This window comes from Cyphomyrmex costatus, unplaced genomic scaffold, assembly GCF_001594065.2.
Source record: "Cyphomyrmex costatus isolate MS0001 unplaced genomic scaffold, Ccosl1.0 scaffold140, whole genome shotgun sequence".
NCBI classification, from domain to species: Eukaryota; Metazoa; Arthropoda; class Insecta; order Hymenoptera; family Formicidae; genus Cyphomyrmex; species Cyphomyrmex costatus.
The window spans coordinates 21,571-39,346 of NW_017275391.1; the positions used below are offsets into that span (position 1 = coordinate 21,571).

The window sequence follows — 17,776 nt, forward strand, 5'->3', positions numbered from 1 at the left end:
ATACTTTATTTCAAAAAGTAAAAGTACAAAAAACTTGGCGTTGCTAGAGAGAGAGAGAGAGAGAGAGAGAGAGAGAGAGAGAGAGACCTTATTATTTTTTTTTATATCGCCCTTGACTCTTCATATTGTTTATTTTTATATAACGAGTCCTTATTTCTTTTTCTATTAATTTCTTATTATTTTTCATATTCGGAATTATTTAATAACCATCTTATTATTGTATATTTTGAGGTCTAGCAGCGCCAAGTTTTTTGTACTTTTACTTTTTGAAATAAAGTATGTTATATATGTTTCAAGAAAATATATTCCTTTCATAATTGGCGCAATTTAAAAAGATTTCATTTTATTTTGTGAGGCTAACACACTTGGCGCCTTTTTTTCCTTTTTTTTAAAAAGGTAATTTTGTTGATATATTATACGTATATATCTGTATAAATATGTCTGTTATTTTTATATTTTAATTTATAATGCAAATACTATGTTGAAATAATGTTTTCACTGAATACTGTTCACAATTAATGCGACCCGAGCACGCCAAGTTCTTTCTTCACTATAATCCAGTTAACAATTATAGTCACTTTCGGTCTGTCTTATGTGACTGGCGTAATGAAGAATACACTTGGTCAATTATATTTATCTCATATCTGTTTTTGATCAAGAAGTTCAGTATCTTTTATATGCACTTGGCGTATGTTTTTTTCTTTTTTTAAAAAAAGGTAAAACATGTTTAAAAGTAATTTATAAAAACATATTTTGTAACATATATTTTTGTAATATACTTTTACAAAGAAGTATATTGAAAAGAATTTTCATCTTCTAAAATTGAATCAAATTGAGTTTTTAATTCTTGATAAGAAGAATAAGTTATTGGCAATTCAAGAGTATTCGAACATGTATGGGCTACAGGAAAACCCGAAGTTTTACAATTTATGATTATTTTATCAGGCAAATGTAATGATGCAGTTACAAATAGTAATAGTCTGGAAAGTTTTTCTTGCGTCAAATTTTTTATGTATGTTTTAAAGAACTAAAAAACTTGAGTTTGAATATTGTTTAATTCTTCTAGATCAGTCTTTAAAACATTTACAACTTTATTAGGATTAGCAGCCTGTTGTTCAAATAGAAAATTCACTTTAGATTCAGTCAAATCCGTAAAAAATTTTTCACAAAATAATGGAATTCCATCTTTAATTTTTTTAATAAAATTGTGACTTTCTATGCATAAAACATTTTCTGCTATAATACTAAGCTGACCTTCTATTTGTGATCTTTTTGGATTTTCTAGTAGTCCATAATTTGCAAAAAGGTCTAATAACATGTCTCTTTCAGACTCTCTTAATTCTTCAAAGGAATTCTTTGCTTTATAAATTAATTTTTGTTCCACTGGTGTTAAGAAGTGAAAAAAATCTTCTAATAACGTTTCTTGTTTTACCTCTTTATCTAGAGAACCTAGTTTCAAATATATGGATTTACATATATTTGTTGGGATTGATTTTGTTAAAATGATAGTATGGGCTAAAATTCTATCAATTATTAAAAAGTTTTCATCTAAACCTTTCCTTATTTTTGATAAGGATAAGAAAGGGACTGATCGATTCTCTCCTCTGAAGAATTCGTGCAAAATTTTTTTCCAAACTTCAGAAAATAATTCCTTTGTTAAGCCACCATAATCTATACCTAATTCATCTTTAAAAGCAACTTTTATCTTTTTTTGCTACAGTTTCATCTTTATATAAATCTAACATTTCTTCGATAACATTTTCTCTTTTGATTACAATATCTATACTAATTATTTCTCCGTTATTATATATAGGTAATTCTGGATACTCAATATCAATTTGACTGGTAAATTCTTCATTTGCTTCTGTAATATACGAAAAATTATCCAAATTCAGTAAATCTGGAGCAAATTCATCTGTAAAAGAAAGAAAAGTTATTAACTTTGCATAATTCTTATATACAGGACATGGAAACACTTGTGTAATAAAAAAAACAACGCAGGTAATCAAAAATTTTACGAAAAAGCGGTAAATTGATTGACTATCGCGTTATCTTCTATCGCGCAGTAAGTGCCTCCTCGTTTTATATGTAGAAACTAATATTAATATTCTTCTTTAAATTTGATTAAATCTTCTTTAATTAATGTAACAAAAACAAAGATATTTTAATTTCTATTTATTATATTTTCCAAATATACAAATGCAGCAACTTACTTTGATTTTGATCACTTTGATAAGAGCCTCTTCTGTTAAATAATCTATCCTGACTCTGAACATTACGGAAATCATCATCAGATTCATCGCTAATTTCTTGTAATTGAGAATTTGATTGTGTCTCTACAGATTCTCTTCTGATAATTTGTCTATTTATCATAATGTGATCCTGCATATCTTGATTATCATTGTTGATTATCATTGATTCATTGTTGCTTGATTCTTATCTAGAGTTTAATTGTGTTTGCCTTCTGATACGTCTACTGTGTCGGTTATGTCTCAATTCTTCTATTGATGAGTTTTCGTATAACATATCAACACTCGCATCGTCCGTTATTGTATAGTCAGAACAAGATAAATCTCTATTTGGTATAATAATAATTGTTCCTCTAGGCACTTCATTCAGTAATTCTTCTAATGTATCCACTGCTAACAATGCTATTCTTTGGTCTCTAGCGCATTTTCCAAAACGAAATCCAACCGATTCTAATTGCACTCTTGAATAAATTTCACAAATATATCTTTGGATTCTAGTCGTTGACCAATTCAATTTAAATTCGACAATTTTTTTACCTGCAAATTATAAGAAATTTTTATAGTTTATCAAAAGAGTATAATTAAAAATAATATAAATTATATTAAAATCGTATTAAAAGAATCAAATAATTCCTGATAATGGGGGGCAAATGAGAGTCAGTTCTTAATAGTACGCAATTAAATTATAATTTCGTGTAAATTTATGTACCACATATGTAGTCTCTTGAACTGCGCGCCGAAATTTTTCCGGACTGAACGCTAATAAACTACCGCGATACTATCACAAGTTAAATTGATTAACAATCTAACAACTTTTTATACTCATGGCATCTTGGATCTTATTAATAAAGCCTTACTAATGAGTCCAGTAGTGGGGAACTGGGACGAAACGCCAAATTAGTTGATATTTTTCACAACATAATTATCAATTTAACTATTCTTAATATGTCTTTCAATATTATTAAGATCCAAGATACCATGAGCATCAAAAATTGTTAGATTGTTAATCAATTTAACTTGTGATAGTACCGCGGTAGTTTATTAGCGTTTAGTCCAGAAAAATTTCGGCGCACAGTTTATGAGAGACTACATACATGATACATATAAATTTACACGAAATTATAATCTAATTGCGTACTATTAACAACACTGACTTTCACTTGTTCCCTGTTATCAAGAATTATTTGATTGTTTGAAAGCAGGAGAGTCCATAAGATAATTTTATTCGCGTATTAAAAGAGTTTTTGTTGTTAATAACAATATATTGGCTGCGTTCGGAAACGTTACTCGAGTACCTCTGTGTATCGTTTTATCCTTGTTCATCTAATGTTAAACAAGGATAAGACAATACACAGGAATAGCCGGGTAACGTTTCCAAATGCATCCATTGTGTAATAACTTACCGAAACCATTTTCTTGTAAGTAAGCACATTCAGTCACACATGGATAGTAATCAGCATTTGATCTACGTAATAAGAAAAGAGTACGTTTTTTTACTGATTGTTTTGGTCGACCTCTTGGGCTTCCAGATAATTGAAATGAAGGTCTAAAATTTTCCCTGGTAGCTTGCATAATTTGAGATCGTTGCTGTCGAATAGCCTCCCTTACTGAATTTGCAATAGTCGACAATGCAAATTTGTTTCGACTATTCATCGTCCTCTAAACTACAAAACGAATACTTATATATTGTTATTCATAAATATAGATATTGGCATAGCAAAGATGGTAAAGTTACTTTATAAGTATACATTTCGAATGCTATTAACCATAAAGTTTATCGTGATGATCGGTGATATTCCTTGAATAAAATGTACAGATATTGTAATTCAATAACCTTAAAATATTAACGTATTTCTGTAATTACCTTTGTGAATATTGTAAAATGTCGCACTTCTCACTTTTATTCTCACTTTCAATAAATCTATACTACCCGCCAACAACATGACTGATATTTCATGTAATATAAAAGCAGAGAGAAATCGGAAACCTGAGAATAGAATCCTAGATTTATCAAATAAACGCAACCGGCATATGTCAGTATTACAAAAGTATTAGAAAAAGCAGAGTAGTAGGAATTTATTGTTTATAAAATGTGTTTGGTGCAAAGAAGGTTATACAAATCCCGTCATTCCCGCCTATACTACAGACAGTGTAACCAACTAGACTAGATCAAGTGTAGCAAAGTGTAGTCAATGAGCGCATTCAGCGCCCAATGTATCCAAGATTACTAGGGAATTTATTTATTGCGACAGGTATACCACAATTTAAGCAATACACGACTATTGCATAAAATCAACAGTTGTATAAAATCGACAATTGCATAAAATCAATTTTTACAATACGGCAGCAATTTCAAAAAGTACTAATATTTAATTAAACATATTTTTATACAATGAACCGACAATTGAAGAAAGTAATAAATTTTTCCAATATCTTAATAATTGAAAAAAATAAAAAATTATTGTAATACATAGAAATTTTATGTGACAATATTTACAATTATTGCAATTATCGATTTTTTGCAATACTCTGCTTATTGAAAAAAGTCTTAAATAATATAAAAATTGTTATATTGCAATCTATAAAGATTTTCTTACAAACTTATATTTACATTTGCCTTTGAAATTGTTTGTATAATGTTGCTTTACGGACAGGACCTTTTGATTCGTAGATTCGTTCAAGCTCTGTCCACGCTGCGTGTGCTGTTTCCGCCTTCTTTATATGATTTAATTGACCACGCGTCATGCTTAGCATAATTAACGCTAAGGCTTTCTGATCCTTTTTCATCCATTCTGCGCGATTCCCTTCCGTTTTTACCTCCGTACCGTTTACGTATGACCATAAGTCGTTGCATATGAGAATACTCCTCATTTGAAGTTTCTACGATTCAAAATTTTCATCGGTGAGCTTCTCGATGCTCTGTATGTTGCTCGACACGGCCATGCTCGACACACCTAACGGTCACGTTTTTGCACTCGCTTTCGTCGTCCGAAAGTATTACGATCAGCTCTCGTTATTTGCCGGATACCGAGCATTTGTAATCAACCGACGCGCATCCTGGGCCCATAACCTGTCAGACCGCAGGGATGGGATGATTGAATTTCACACGTTATATGTTTAATTAGCTTTATTGTGAAATATATTCGTGTAATACATAGCCGCGTGGTTACGCGTGAGACAGATATAGACTGACTGACTGACTCAGATTGAATGTCGTGAGACACTTGAGAGTATACAAAAATAAAAACAAGAGATGGCATTACATATACGATTTCCCATCGATCTATTCTAACAAGTATTATTTGCTTAAAAAATAACAAAAATTAATCAATAAAAAATTATTAAATGAAAATTAAGTTTATAAAATATGACAGTAAAAAGGAATTAACACTGCAACGACTTGAACTCCACCAGTCTCAAATGTAAAAAATGTATGTAAGAAGCGCAGATTTTACAATTAGTCTGATCAACCACGCTGCGTATTCGAGCAATTATGTAATTCTAGTACTCGACGGACAGCTACTTATTATTCACCTACACAGTTCCGGCGCGTTATAAATATATAATAAAGCCCACATATATTTAGATATCAACTTATATATAATATTTCTTTTTTTTTCATTACCGCAGATTATTTTCGATTAATTTTTAGTATTGTATTACATACTGTTACGTCCCTCCGGCCCGTATATTTCTTCTTTTCTTTTTCCTTTTGTATACGCGCTATATGCGTTTAGAGTTAAGTTATAACATTAAGAAACTAATTGTAACTCTTCCTCTTACCATCCTTACCATCATGCCTTACCAACATATCTTCATTACCAACATCCTCATTACCGACACCTTCCTTACCGACACCTTCATTACCCACATATTAATCTTAACCTTTCCACCACCTTTGAACCTTCCACCACCAAAACGATTCCCACTTCTAAACGCCCTACTCCTAGACACATCCTGGTAGGGACCTAAGCCTTAAAAAGGGCACAAGAGCGCGCAGAGCTCGCAAAAGAATTCAGAATCTTGACCTAGGTCAAGATTTACGGAAGAAGTCTTCCATTCAGATTCCATTCCAATTCCACATCCACTAACTCAACCTCAAGTTCCATATCCGTAATTCTAACTCTAACTCTTACTCTTAATTCTATTCCATATTCTAATCCATATTTTATTCCATATTCTAATTCATATTTTATTCTATATTCCAATCCATATCCTAACTCATATTCTTAATCCTAAGTCATAGTGTATAATTTTATTTTGCGTATAATCTAAAACCGCGAATATCATTTATATTCAGTTATTATTAGATTACTTTTTATATTATAATAAATATCATATTAAACAACTACTGCGGCATCACTCATTCGCAAGACGAAAGACCAACCTCGCAGAATCGAATTCACGAAGCCTTTTAGTCAGAGAACCTCAGACGAAACGAGGAACCACAGGTAACAGAACAAATTCATGGTGACAGCATTGCCTCTACTATTTCGGTAAGAATACCAAATCTAATTGCATAACGCTTCGATCTAATTCATCAGACAACGGCATTGTCTAACGGACCGCTGACCGCGCTCGAGTCACACGCATTCATCTCTTTCTAATATTTTACTATAATTTAATTGTATCGGCCATTTTCAATGTTTTTTACGTTAATTTTCATCCACATTCTTTTACGCGCTCTATGTTCAAATTTGATGATAAATTATTCTCAAAATCACATTTTATACTTTTTATTATTAAGATATTTAAAAAGACATAAAATTTTAAAACGGATTTATTTTCAGTATTATTTGCTTAAAAAATAACAAAAATTAATCAATAAAAAATTATTAAATGAAAATTAAGTTCATAAAATATGACAGTAAAAAGGAATTGACACTGCAACGACTTGAACTCCACCAGTCTCAAATGTAAAAAATGTATGTAAGAAGCGCAGATTTTAAAATTAGTCTGATCAACCACGCTGCGTATTCGAGCAATTATGTAGTTCTAGTACTCGACGGACAGCTATTTATTGTTCACCTACACAGTTCCGGCGCGTTATAAATATATAACGAAGCCCACATATATTTAGATATCAACTTTTATATAATATTCCTTTTTTTTTCATTACCGCAGATTATTTTCGATTAATTTTTAGTATTGTATTACATACTTATAATATTATAAGAAATAAAGGAGAGTGAAATAGCTACTCATCTGAGACCAATTTTTGGAAACTGTCAGGTTTAAATAAATTAAATTTCACACAAAAATAATATTAATTCCCGGAATATAACAAATTATTATTGTTTACATCTATTTAATTGTTGTTTGACTCACTAGAAATTTTATTTCTTTTTATTATACATGCAGAAACACACACACACACACACATTATATATATGAAATACAAAAAATTGTAGCAAGAGTTTAGAATGTGTTATAAATAATAATTTCAATAAAAAATAGTATTTTTTTTATCTGGAGATATGTGGAAATGCGTGCGTGCGTGCGTGCGCGCGCGCGCGCGCGTGTGTACAAGTAATTACGAAAATTTCAACTTTTTTATATAAGTACTTTAAGTATTCAAGATGATTTACATATAAAGTTTCACTGCGATGCAAGCACATATAATTAACCAATTTGGCGCGTCAACTCTTCTTTTCATTTATTTTCTTGTTCACGAAATATATTATTCGTTTTTGTTTATACAGAACGCCTAATCTTTCCGTTGCAATGAAACTTGCATTTTTAAAACTTATTAAAGTACTTACACAAAAAAGTTTAAATTAACTTTGTCATTATATACTTTTCAAATTTTAGTATTGTAACAAGAAAATGATAAACAAATAAAGTAAATAAATTATAAAAATGTATTTAATAAAAATAAAATGCTTGAAGTACAATAACTTACATATATGTATACATATAACTTATTTAAAATATAAACACGATATATTTTAACACATTTGTAAAAAAAATGGGTGTGATACAACTTTAATGTTAATACACTTTTAAGCGAAATAATAAACATCACGTGCATGTAAGTAAACATACATATAATTGCAGAGAAGAATATTTCTGATCCACATTTTATGTAGCGAGAATACGATTATACGAATTAACCGAATATCTACTTACCATATCAGTTTTGAAAAGTAGATGCGTTATCCTCAGAATAGTGGATCTTGGCATGTAGTTTACATCCACTTCTTCAGAGGGCAGTAGTGCGCGGCAGCATTTTGCGGTTACAGGTTTTAGGCCGTCATGTCCTCTCTCAGGTTTCTTCTCTCTGGTAACGCATTGTATTTCGGAACCCCTCCCTATCAAGCATTTCTGGCAACGGATACATTTTAAACAGTTACTATTCGAATAACTATGAAAACTGAATAGTAACTACAAAAATCTGAATAGTTCTTAATAGTTATCAATAGTTTCTTTTCACACTGAAAAAAATGTTGTTCATAGTATCAATGAATGACATTTATTGACTTGAAATTCATTGATATAATGAACTTTTAATAGATATTATGGCCTATACTAAGTTAGCCTCCCATTTTTTGAATTCACTTATTTTGAGAATTGTGCTGAATTGTACTAGGCTTGTGCTACATTGTGTTCGAATATTAATATCAAAATACGAAAAATACGTTAAAAAATTAAAAAAAACTATTTTAGGCCAGCTCCCCACTTTGTTTACAGATACAAAATAAGAATTAGAGTATTAATACGCCATTGTAATCAATTTTTATTGACAATTTTTATTGATATAATACTCTAATTCTTATTTTGTAACTGTAAACAATTAAGAAGTTGAAAAAGATTTCGGGAGTCCTTAAATATATTATGCTTTGATACATTATTGATACCCTTGTTTCGCCGAAGCAAACGGATCGAAATTTCGCGTTGCGCGCAGCGCGCTACGTAATCGGATCGACATATAAATCGTTATTACTTTACAACCATAATATTTGAAGAGCTAAAACTTTCCAAAAAACTTCCTTAACTAATAAACTAAATTGTAGTACCGGTAAAAGTTGACAAATCGAAAATTCATATGATAACTTTTGTAATCGAATAAAACTACGAATTCGAAAGAAATATTTTGAAAAATTCGGCATTTGGCTGTGAAATGTTTCGAAAACTTATTATATACTTTATATTCCGAGAAACACATCGAAGTTTATTCTCTTAAAATTTCAAAGAAAAATATTTATATTTGGCTGAGATATGGCGAGTTGAACACAAAAATCTATTGAAATTTTTTTATTAAAAAAATTACGTTTTTTGTTTACAACTTGAAAACAAAAAAAATTACAAATTTGATTTAAAGACAAAAAAATGCGCTATGAAATTTTCTACAAGAATCAATCGTCAAATTTGAAATTAGAGCGATGTCCAAAATTAGCCCTACGGACAATACTTATTCCGCGAAATCCACGCGTATCCCCTTATTGAATCCAGCCCCTCAATTCAGATATGCAATTTTGTGGTATTTTAATGACGGATACGATGTTAGCGTTATTTTTATTCCGATTTGTGAAAAATCGTTTTCCTATCATATCTTTTGTTATCATTATTTTAGAATACCACTTTAGCACAATGTTAGCACTAATTAGCACAACGTAGCACAACCTTAAAAATTGAGAAAATCGCAAAGTGGGGAACTGGCCTAAAATATGGTTTTTTAAATTTTTTAACGTATTTTTCGTATTTTGATATTAATATTCGAGCACAATGTAGCACAAACCTAGCACAATTCAGCACAATTCTCAAAATAAGTGAATTAAAAAAAGTGGGGGGCTAACTTGTTAGTATAGGCTGCAAATGTGTTATTTATTGCAACAATAGAGTTTTAATAATAAATAGAATAAACACAATTTAAATTAGTATTATAATTTTATTTACACAATGTAACAAGTATATTATTTAAACAGAAATGAGAAAGAGAGAGAGAGACTGAGAAAAATGTTTAAAAATAATTCTGTATGTTTATAATAATTGCTTGTGAACTAAATAAATCTCATCCACGATTATTACATCCTGTACGGTCTCTTAGAGGATAATCACAGGTTCCTATAGCTGGATTAAATTCTGTTCCTATACCACAGCGCATCACAAAGCAACCACTTGCATCGCATTGTTGATACATACTACAATCACCCGGATAAGGCATTACATATGCCTGTAAATGAATAAATTATTCAATTTAATCTCTCAGTGCCATGATAAAGAAGAGAGAATTCGTTATAGGAGTAAAAAAGTAGCATTTCCTTCTATAAAAAGCTGTTATAATCGAATGCTAAGAAATTAGAAAAAATGTGAATATGACTAAACATATATGGGAGAATAATCCAAATCGGACCTTTTTAATTTAAATAAATACGGTTAAACAGATTTGCGTGTTATTTATAATATAAAGTTCTTGTAAGACACCGAACATGTGTACCAGCAATTTGGCAGTACTGTCATAACGTTCATAGAATAGATGCAAATATGTATTTTCGGCTATTATGCGAAAATTTTTTTAAAAAAGGAAATCATTATTTAAAATATGTTAAAAATTTAAATGGTAATTGATTCAAGATAATTAAAGTGTGTAGAATTCAAAAATATCAAGAGTTTAGTGATTACTTTTGCGGTTTATTGTAAAATTTGTTCCAATAGTTCAAAAGAACCCGTGTCCAAATTGGACCTCAATTTAGATGTGCAAATCGGACCTAGATATACAAAAAACACTAAAAAAAACGAGTAAGCCAGCTAATTTATCGAAGAAAAAAGGTTTGTTACAGCTTGGTTGTAGTACTGGTGATCGACCGACCAGATCTGGTCTAAGGAACACTAAATCAATAAAATATCATGTGTCATCAGACTCAGATTGATGGAATTTTTTATTGATTTTAATTCTGATAATATAAACTGTATTTTTATCTTTGAGTCTTAAATTGCTCGTTTTTATTCAAACTAACAAAATTTAATTAAAATATTTTAAAATTCTATCTAAAAGTCCATAAAAATAGGAGAGGTTCGATTTGGAACTATGAGTTCCAAATCGGACCGAAAAATGCATTTTTACATTTTTCATTATAATTCGACACAAGTAAGAGATACGTCAAAATGGTTTGAAGCAAAACTGAAGGAAATTAAATGATCTTTCGAACGGCACCATTGGTTTTATGATCTGACTTTATTTACGCTTTGTAGAGAATAATAACTGCAAATAGGTCCGATTTAGACCATTCTTCCCTATTATTTATAAAGGTTAATAACAAAATCATAGCTCAATTATACACGCATTTTTACTTATATTGTAATGTATCATATATTTTACTATTTTGTACTGTACAAACTCATATAATCTACAAAAAATTTCACGGATATATAAAAATTTTATGTATGATTATATAATTAATTGTAATTTTTGCAATAACGATAAAAAGACAAAAACACTACAAGTATACTTGATAATACTTAAAAGTATGGATAGAAATTGTACTTGAAAGTAAAATATTAACAGAATGAATATGTATTGTAATCCCGGTGAAACATTTTTTCTGTACAATATATTATATACACTATTCAACAAAATTAAAGCATCATCTGTTTCACTCTGCAAAAATAGATAAATTTTGAGATAGAATAATTTCGTTAAAAATCATCGTTTTGAGATTTTTAGAAATGCATTTTAAAGCTTAAAATCTGTATCTTTTAGATTACTAATTTAAAAAAAAAATGGTCTTACCGATATTTCACGAAGTTACCCAAACATAAATGAAGATGCATCAAATCTTAAAATTTTATGAGAAATTTGTGAAATTGCACGGCGCGAATTAAAAATTGTAATGCGGTTTACAGCTTTCGAAGAAGTAAATCTTTACTTCTAATTTGCTTTTTTCCGATCTCTGTACAATTTTTTTTCATTAAGTTATTCAACATTGAAGTAAAAATTACCTTCTTTGCCTCAATCAAGTTATTGAACGTTTTTTAAAAAATTATAATAATAATTTTTATATTTTTTTTTAGTCGAAATCAAGGTTAGAGATGTAAAAAAATTGCTCATATGTATACAATTATGTATAATTTTATATATAAGTAGAAAAATAACTTATTTTGAATCAAACATTTTTTAAGATAACGAAAAATTAGATCTCATTAACGGTAATCCTTTTAAACCTTTTATTTGTAAATGTTTACATAGTACTCACTTGTGATTGTGTCATTACAAATGGTACACATAGCAGGAATAACAAAACTGTGCAAGACTTCATTTTGAAAAACGTTCTTTGATCGTGTTTATCGTCGTTTAACTCTCAACTTGATGTACAATTAGTTGCCTTATTTCACCAAGAAATTGACTTTATATATAAAATCTTCGATAGATATGATGATTATAAGGAAATATTTTGTTGTTACCATGCAGATGCGTTTTTCCTACGTTTCTTGTATATGCATATTTTCGTTATCTTTAGTTCATGCAAAGGGGTAAAGGTGAATCGACATTTCTCAAGTATATCAATGACTGCAATATATCTAGAGAAGGAAAATGCACTTGCTGTTGCAATAAAATTCTGTTTGCTGCTTTACATTATTAATAAAAACGCTCGCGTATTTATTGAAGTATAATTGTTTCAAGCAATTAATATACATTATAATAAAACATAAATTGCAAAGCTTTGCACACAATGGAGAAGAAATATTATAATATACAAAAATAACATATTAGATAAATACTATTTTGAAAAAGTAAAATTCAGGATATACAGATTATTATAATGCATAATAGACACAAATTAATAAGGTATACATTATTCGTATCCATAGTGTATTATTTTATTTTTAATTGTTTAATTTCTCCAATATTCATTTGATTCCTGTTCTTAAAACTTCTTTTATTGTGCGTAGGGCCTAAACCTTCTACATAATAATTGAGATACAGAAAAAATTTATTTTAGTAAACTGTATGAAAGTAAAAGTTCAGACAATATGTAAGAACCTATATGTAAAAATGTAATATGTAAAAGTATGTAAAAAGAAAAATATAACGAAATAAATATGTATCGAAATAAATACAACGTCAACTACGCGAGTGAAAGTGTACATACACATATTATTATATATATATATATTTTTTATTTTTTTATTTTGTAACTTTATAATTTCGTACATAATCCTTTTTTAACAACTTACGATCATTCTGTAACATTGATAATGATCTAATCGAAAATCTGTTGTTTTTTGTCGTATATTTCTTTGTTTTTAATTAAACTACATAATTTTAAGTAAATGACAATTTTTATTTACTAACAATTGTATTATAACGACACTTTTGGCTCGCAGCCCTTTTCTGTTTCATTATCTTAAATTTATTGAACCTTATCACAAACATATTTTAAAAATAAAAATATTTATATATCCTTTCTTAAAAAAGGCATGTTAAATCGATACTCGAATGTATCGAAGTTTATTGTTGTCGCTTTTCCGCGATGATGATTGGTTCCCTCGCGTCGCTTACTTCGTGAGCAGTTGTCATTGAGATTTGTTGAGATTTTGACGTTGACACGCGTGAATACAATTTGAGATTGAGGTTACTGAGGTTACTTCGCTGTTCAAGATCGTCTCGCAATCAGATAAGTTTATAACTTTTATTAATTTATTTTTTTTAATTCTTTGTAGTTTCTAAATCGATTCTTTGTGTGGTATTTGATTTTATTTTTAGTTAGAAAGAAAAGGAGACATGTTACATTATTCTTCAAAAAAAGAGTACAGAAAGGTTTAAAGGAAGGGAAGGAAAGGTAAGGAAAGGAAAGGACAGGAAGGAAAGGAAGACAAGAAGTATGATTTATACGTATACAGTAGGGTATCGATAGTTAAATTTTTCGTTATTAGAGCTTGATATTTTAAATTATATGAGTTCGCATTCTTTATTTTATATTTCAGGTCAATAAAGTAAGATAGCAAAAAGTGACATTCTTGTCATTCTTGTCCTTTGAAACATGAAAAGATAGTATCACAGTTTAAGCTAATTTGCAAATCACGTTATCTGACATCACTCAGATCGTATGTTTTAGTTCTGCAAATTAGAGCTTAAATTATGATACTATTTTCTTCATGTTTCAAAGGACACTTAGCATTTTACTTATACAATTGATAAGAATGTCACTTTTTGCTATCTTTTTACTTTATTGACCTGAAATATAAAATGAAGAATGTGAATTCATGTAATTTACGAAATGGAATTTATCACACACATTAAGATGTCTATAATTATTTCAACTTAGAATTTAATAATTCTTATTTAATTTTTCTGTATTAATTGTAGGTTGAATATAGGCAAATCTTCAGATTACTTTCTTAAGCGCAAACTGTTCGATTTCTGCTGTCAGTTTATCATCAGGCTTTGTGAGCAGATCCTGTTCGATTTCTGTTGTCAGTTTACCGTCAGGCTCTGTGAGCAGATCCTGCTCGATTTCTGTCGTCAATCTGCTATCGGATTCTGTCAGTAGGTTCTGTTTGATTTCTGCTGCCAATCTGTTTGCATAGAATGTTAACAAGTTATGTCGACAGAATAGGAACAGAATGCGACATCAGTTGAGGTCAGTCTGCTAACATCTTCTGATCAAATCAGCTATCAGTCTGACGACATTTTGCTAACATTTTACTTTCTGGGGACATATGTTATCAAGATGTGAAGGTCCTGATAGTAAAGCCTGCGAAAACAGACTAGGTGCAGAGCCTGTTGAAAATTTTTGATTACAGATTGGCAACAAATTGTAGACAGTGGCCCGTATTCAGAATGCGCTAACAACGATGTTAGCGCGCTAACATGCTATAGTTTACGTCACGTATACTATAGAATTTCAGAGATAAAAGCGCGCTTTTATCGATAAAAGTGCGTTCTGAATACGGGCCAGTCTGTATTATTAGATATTGTTAGCAAACTGCTGCTAAACTGCTAACAACGTCTGCTGACATATTTTGCAGCAGATTGGTTGCAAAAACCGAGCAGAGTCTTCTGACATTATCTGACAGCAGATTGTGAGCTGATCCTGCTAATAGAACTTGACTACAGATTGGCAGCAGAAACCGCGCAAGATTTGTTATTTTCATACATGACCCAGTCACGAGATGGACTTGCTTCTCGTAAGAAGAAAACGTTCAAGAGTCTTTATAAGTCTTTTTGACGTTACGAAGAGTTATCTATGATTTTTAAAGACATATGCGCTTAATAATCATTTTTTAAAAATTTTTTAAAAATGGGGTGCTAACTTTTTAACGAAATTCAAGGTCGCATAATTCTGATTAGCTTAACAGAACTATTTTGTGAATACTTCGAGTTCTTAATACAAACATCTTTGAAAAAAAATAAAATTTAAAAAAATAGTAGAAATCTTTGAAAAATTTTTGATGGTACCGAGTAGTTCTGAGTAACGTTTCTTATAGTTCTTGACGAGTCCTATTGAAAACTATTAGGTACAAAAGCGATTGAACCAACGGTTTGCAAGATACAACGACATTTGTCAGAAGACCAACAATTTTTAGAGTGAGTATATCTCAAAAACCGTTGGTCCAATCGCTTTGAGCTCTGAAACTTTTCGACAGAACTCGCCGAGAACTGTCCAGAAGTCCGAACAGAACTACTCGGTACTCTCAAAAAATTTTTCGACCTGGAACTTGGAAAAAAATCTTAGGTCAAAAATTTTTTGAGAGTACCGAGTAGTTATGTTCAGAGTTCTGGACAGTTCTCGATGAGTTCTGTCGAAAAGTTTGAGGGCTCAAAGCGATTGGACCAACGGTTTCTGAGATATAAGGTAAATGTACCGGTTATTGGACAGTTAAGGAATTGCACGACGAAATCATTTATTTAAACTTTAGAAACATTAAAATTTTAGTTTATTACACATGCTTAGTAAGAATGGATGTTTTCTGAAACTAAATCCATTATCAAATATGTTATTTACGTTTATTATAAATTGTATTTAGTCATAAATGTAATATGATTCAAATGTCTTAATTATTGGACAAAAAATGTGACGTGTCTCTGTGTCCACAAAAGTATGACCCAATTATTAGACAAATAATAAGCAATTTTCTTATTATAGAAGAGAATCGCATTTTACTTACTTATCAATCAAGATTGTTCAAAAAAGTTTATCGAATTGTAATTAGTGAAGTTTTATATAAAGTTTTATATCATATAAATTATATGTAATATATACAAAATATGTTTGCAGTAGACAGGTACGCTAAGGAATGTCCAATAATTGATACACGCATATGTGTGAATGTCCTAATAAATGGACGATTGTCCATAAACGAAATTTTTTTACAAAAGTATCATTTTTAATATGAATAAATTACATGTATAATACTTAATTTCTAAATAATATGAAAAATTGCTTAAAAACTTATTTAGAGTAACATATATCATCAAAAGCTTAATATTTAAAATTGTCACAATTTGTCCAACAATTGGGTCGTGTCCACGAACTGGTACATTTACCTTACTCACTAAAAATTGTTGATCTTCTGGCAAATGTCGTTGTATCTTGCAAACCGTTGGTTCAATCATTTTTGCACCTAATAGTTTTCGATAGGTCTCGTCGAGAACTATAAGAAACGCTACTCAGAACTATTTGGTACTCTCAAAAAATTTATTAAAGATTTCTACTACTTTTTTTAAATTTTATTATTCATCAAAAATGTTTTTTATGTGTCAAGAACTTTAGGTATTCACAAAATAGTCGTGTTAAGCTGATCAGAACTATGCGACCTTGAATTTCGTTAAAAAGTTAGCACCCCATTTTTAAAAAATTATTAAAATATGATTATTAAGCGCATATGTCATTAAAAATCATAGACAACTCTTCGTATCGTCAAAAAGAAGCAGTAATTATCATCAGAACTATTGTATCTAAAAATTAATTCTTCAAAAATTTTTAATTTTTTTTTTAATATTCCAAAATTTTTTTCACATATCAGGAACTCTAGGCAATCGCAAATTGAAGGTATTAATTCGCTCAGAACTATTCCACCTCGAAATTCGATAAAAAGTATAACTATAGTTGGGGTGCTAACTTAAAACACCACTTTAAAATAAATGCCACTTACGCATCGTGTTAATTGATCTGTCTAATGAGCGTGGTCGGCATAATTTATAGAAAAATTTAGTTAACATAATTTTTATATACGTAGTTACATTCTATTTGATTAGAGTCAAATGCAATTATATTAATAATGTGTACACTTATTAAACTGACATCATATAGGAAATGATTTTAAATAATAGAGCAAGGGAACACAAGTAAGGGAATACCAAATATGATCCCCTCCGCGCGCGTGCTTAAACTAAATTTTATTTTTATATATTATTTATATATTATTAATGTAAGTGCATTTTAGCTTTAATCAAATCGAATGTATTTATCCATGTATTTAAAAACTTTGTTATTTAAATTTTTCTTTAAATTAGGCTGATCATGCTCTTATTTGATAACTGTCGTCCATTCTCTTATGCTTGACTGACTGTATATGTATACATA

The 17,776-nt window shown here is 29.8% G+C and overlaps 2 protein-coding genes across 3 annotated transcripts; both read right to left on the bottom strand.

Moving 5' to 3' along the window:
* Nucleotides 1–2,335: 2,335 nt before the first annotated feature.
* LOC108783045 (uncharacterized) lies at nt 2,336–6,205 on the bottom strand. Its single transcript, XM_018551492.1, has 3 exons — nt 6,135–6,205; nt 3,653–3,714; nt 2,336–2,786 (listed from the first exon to the last, which is right to left on the bottom strand). The coding sequence occupies exons 1-3, from the start codon at nt 6,203–6,205 to the stop codon at nt 2,437–2,439; spliced, it is 483 nt and encodes a 160-aa protein (XP_018406994.1). The 3' UTR covers nt 2,336–2,436.
* A 2,110-nt stretch (nt 6,206–8,315) lies between these two features.
* LOC108783047 (uncharacterized) lies at nt 8,316–12,613 on the bottom strand. 2 transcript variants are annotated; one of them, XM_018551495.1, is made up of 2 exons: nt 12,443–12,613; nt 8,316–8,573 (listed from the first exon to the last, which is right to left on the bottom strand). In XM_018551495.1, the coding sequence occupies exons 1-2, from the start codon at nt 12,503–12,505 to the stop codon at nt 8,331–8,333; spliced, it is 306 nt and encodes a 101-aa protein (XP_018406997.1). In that variant the 5' UTR covers nt 12,506–12,613; the 3' UTR covers nt 8,316–8,330. The 2 variants fall into 2 exon arrangements, with proteins under 2 accessions (XP_018406997.1, XP_018406998.1); XM_018551496.1 differs by lacking the exon at nt 8,316–8,573 and adding an exon at nt 10,193–10,422 and having other exon boundaries at nt 12,443–12,608.
* Nucleotides 12,614–17,776: the final 5,163 nt, after the last annotated feature.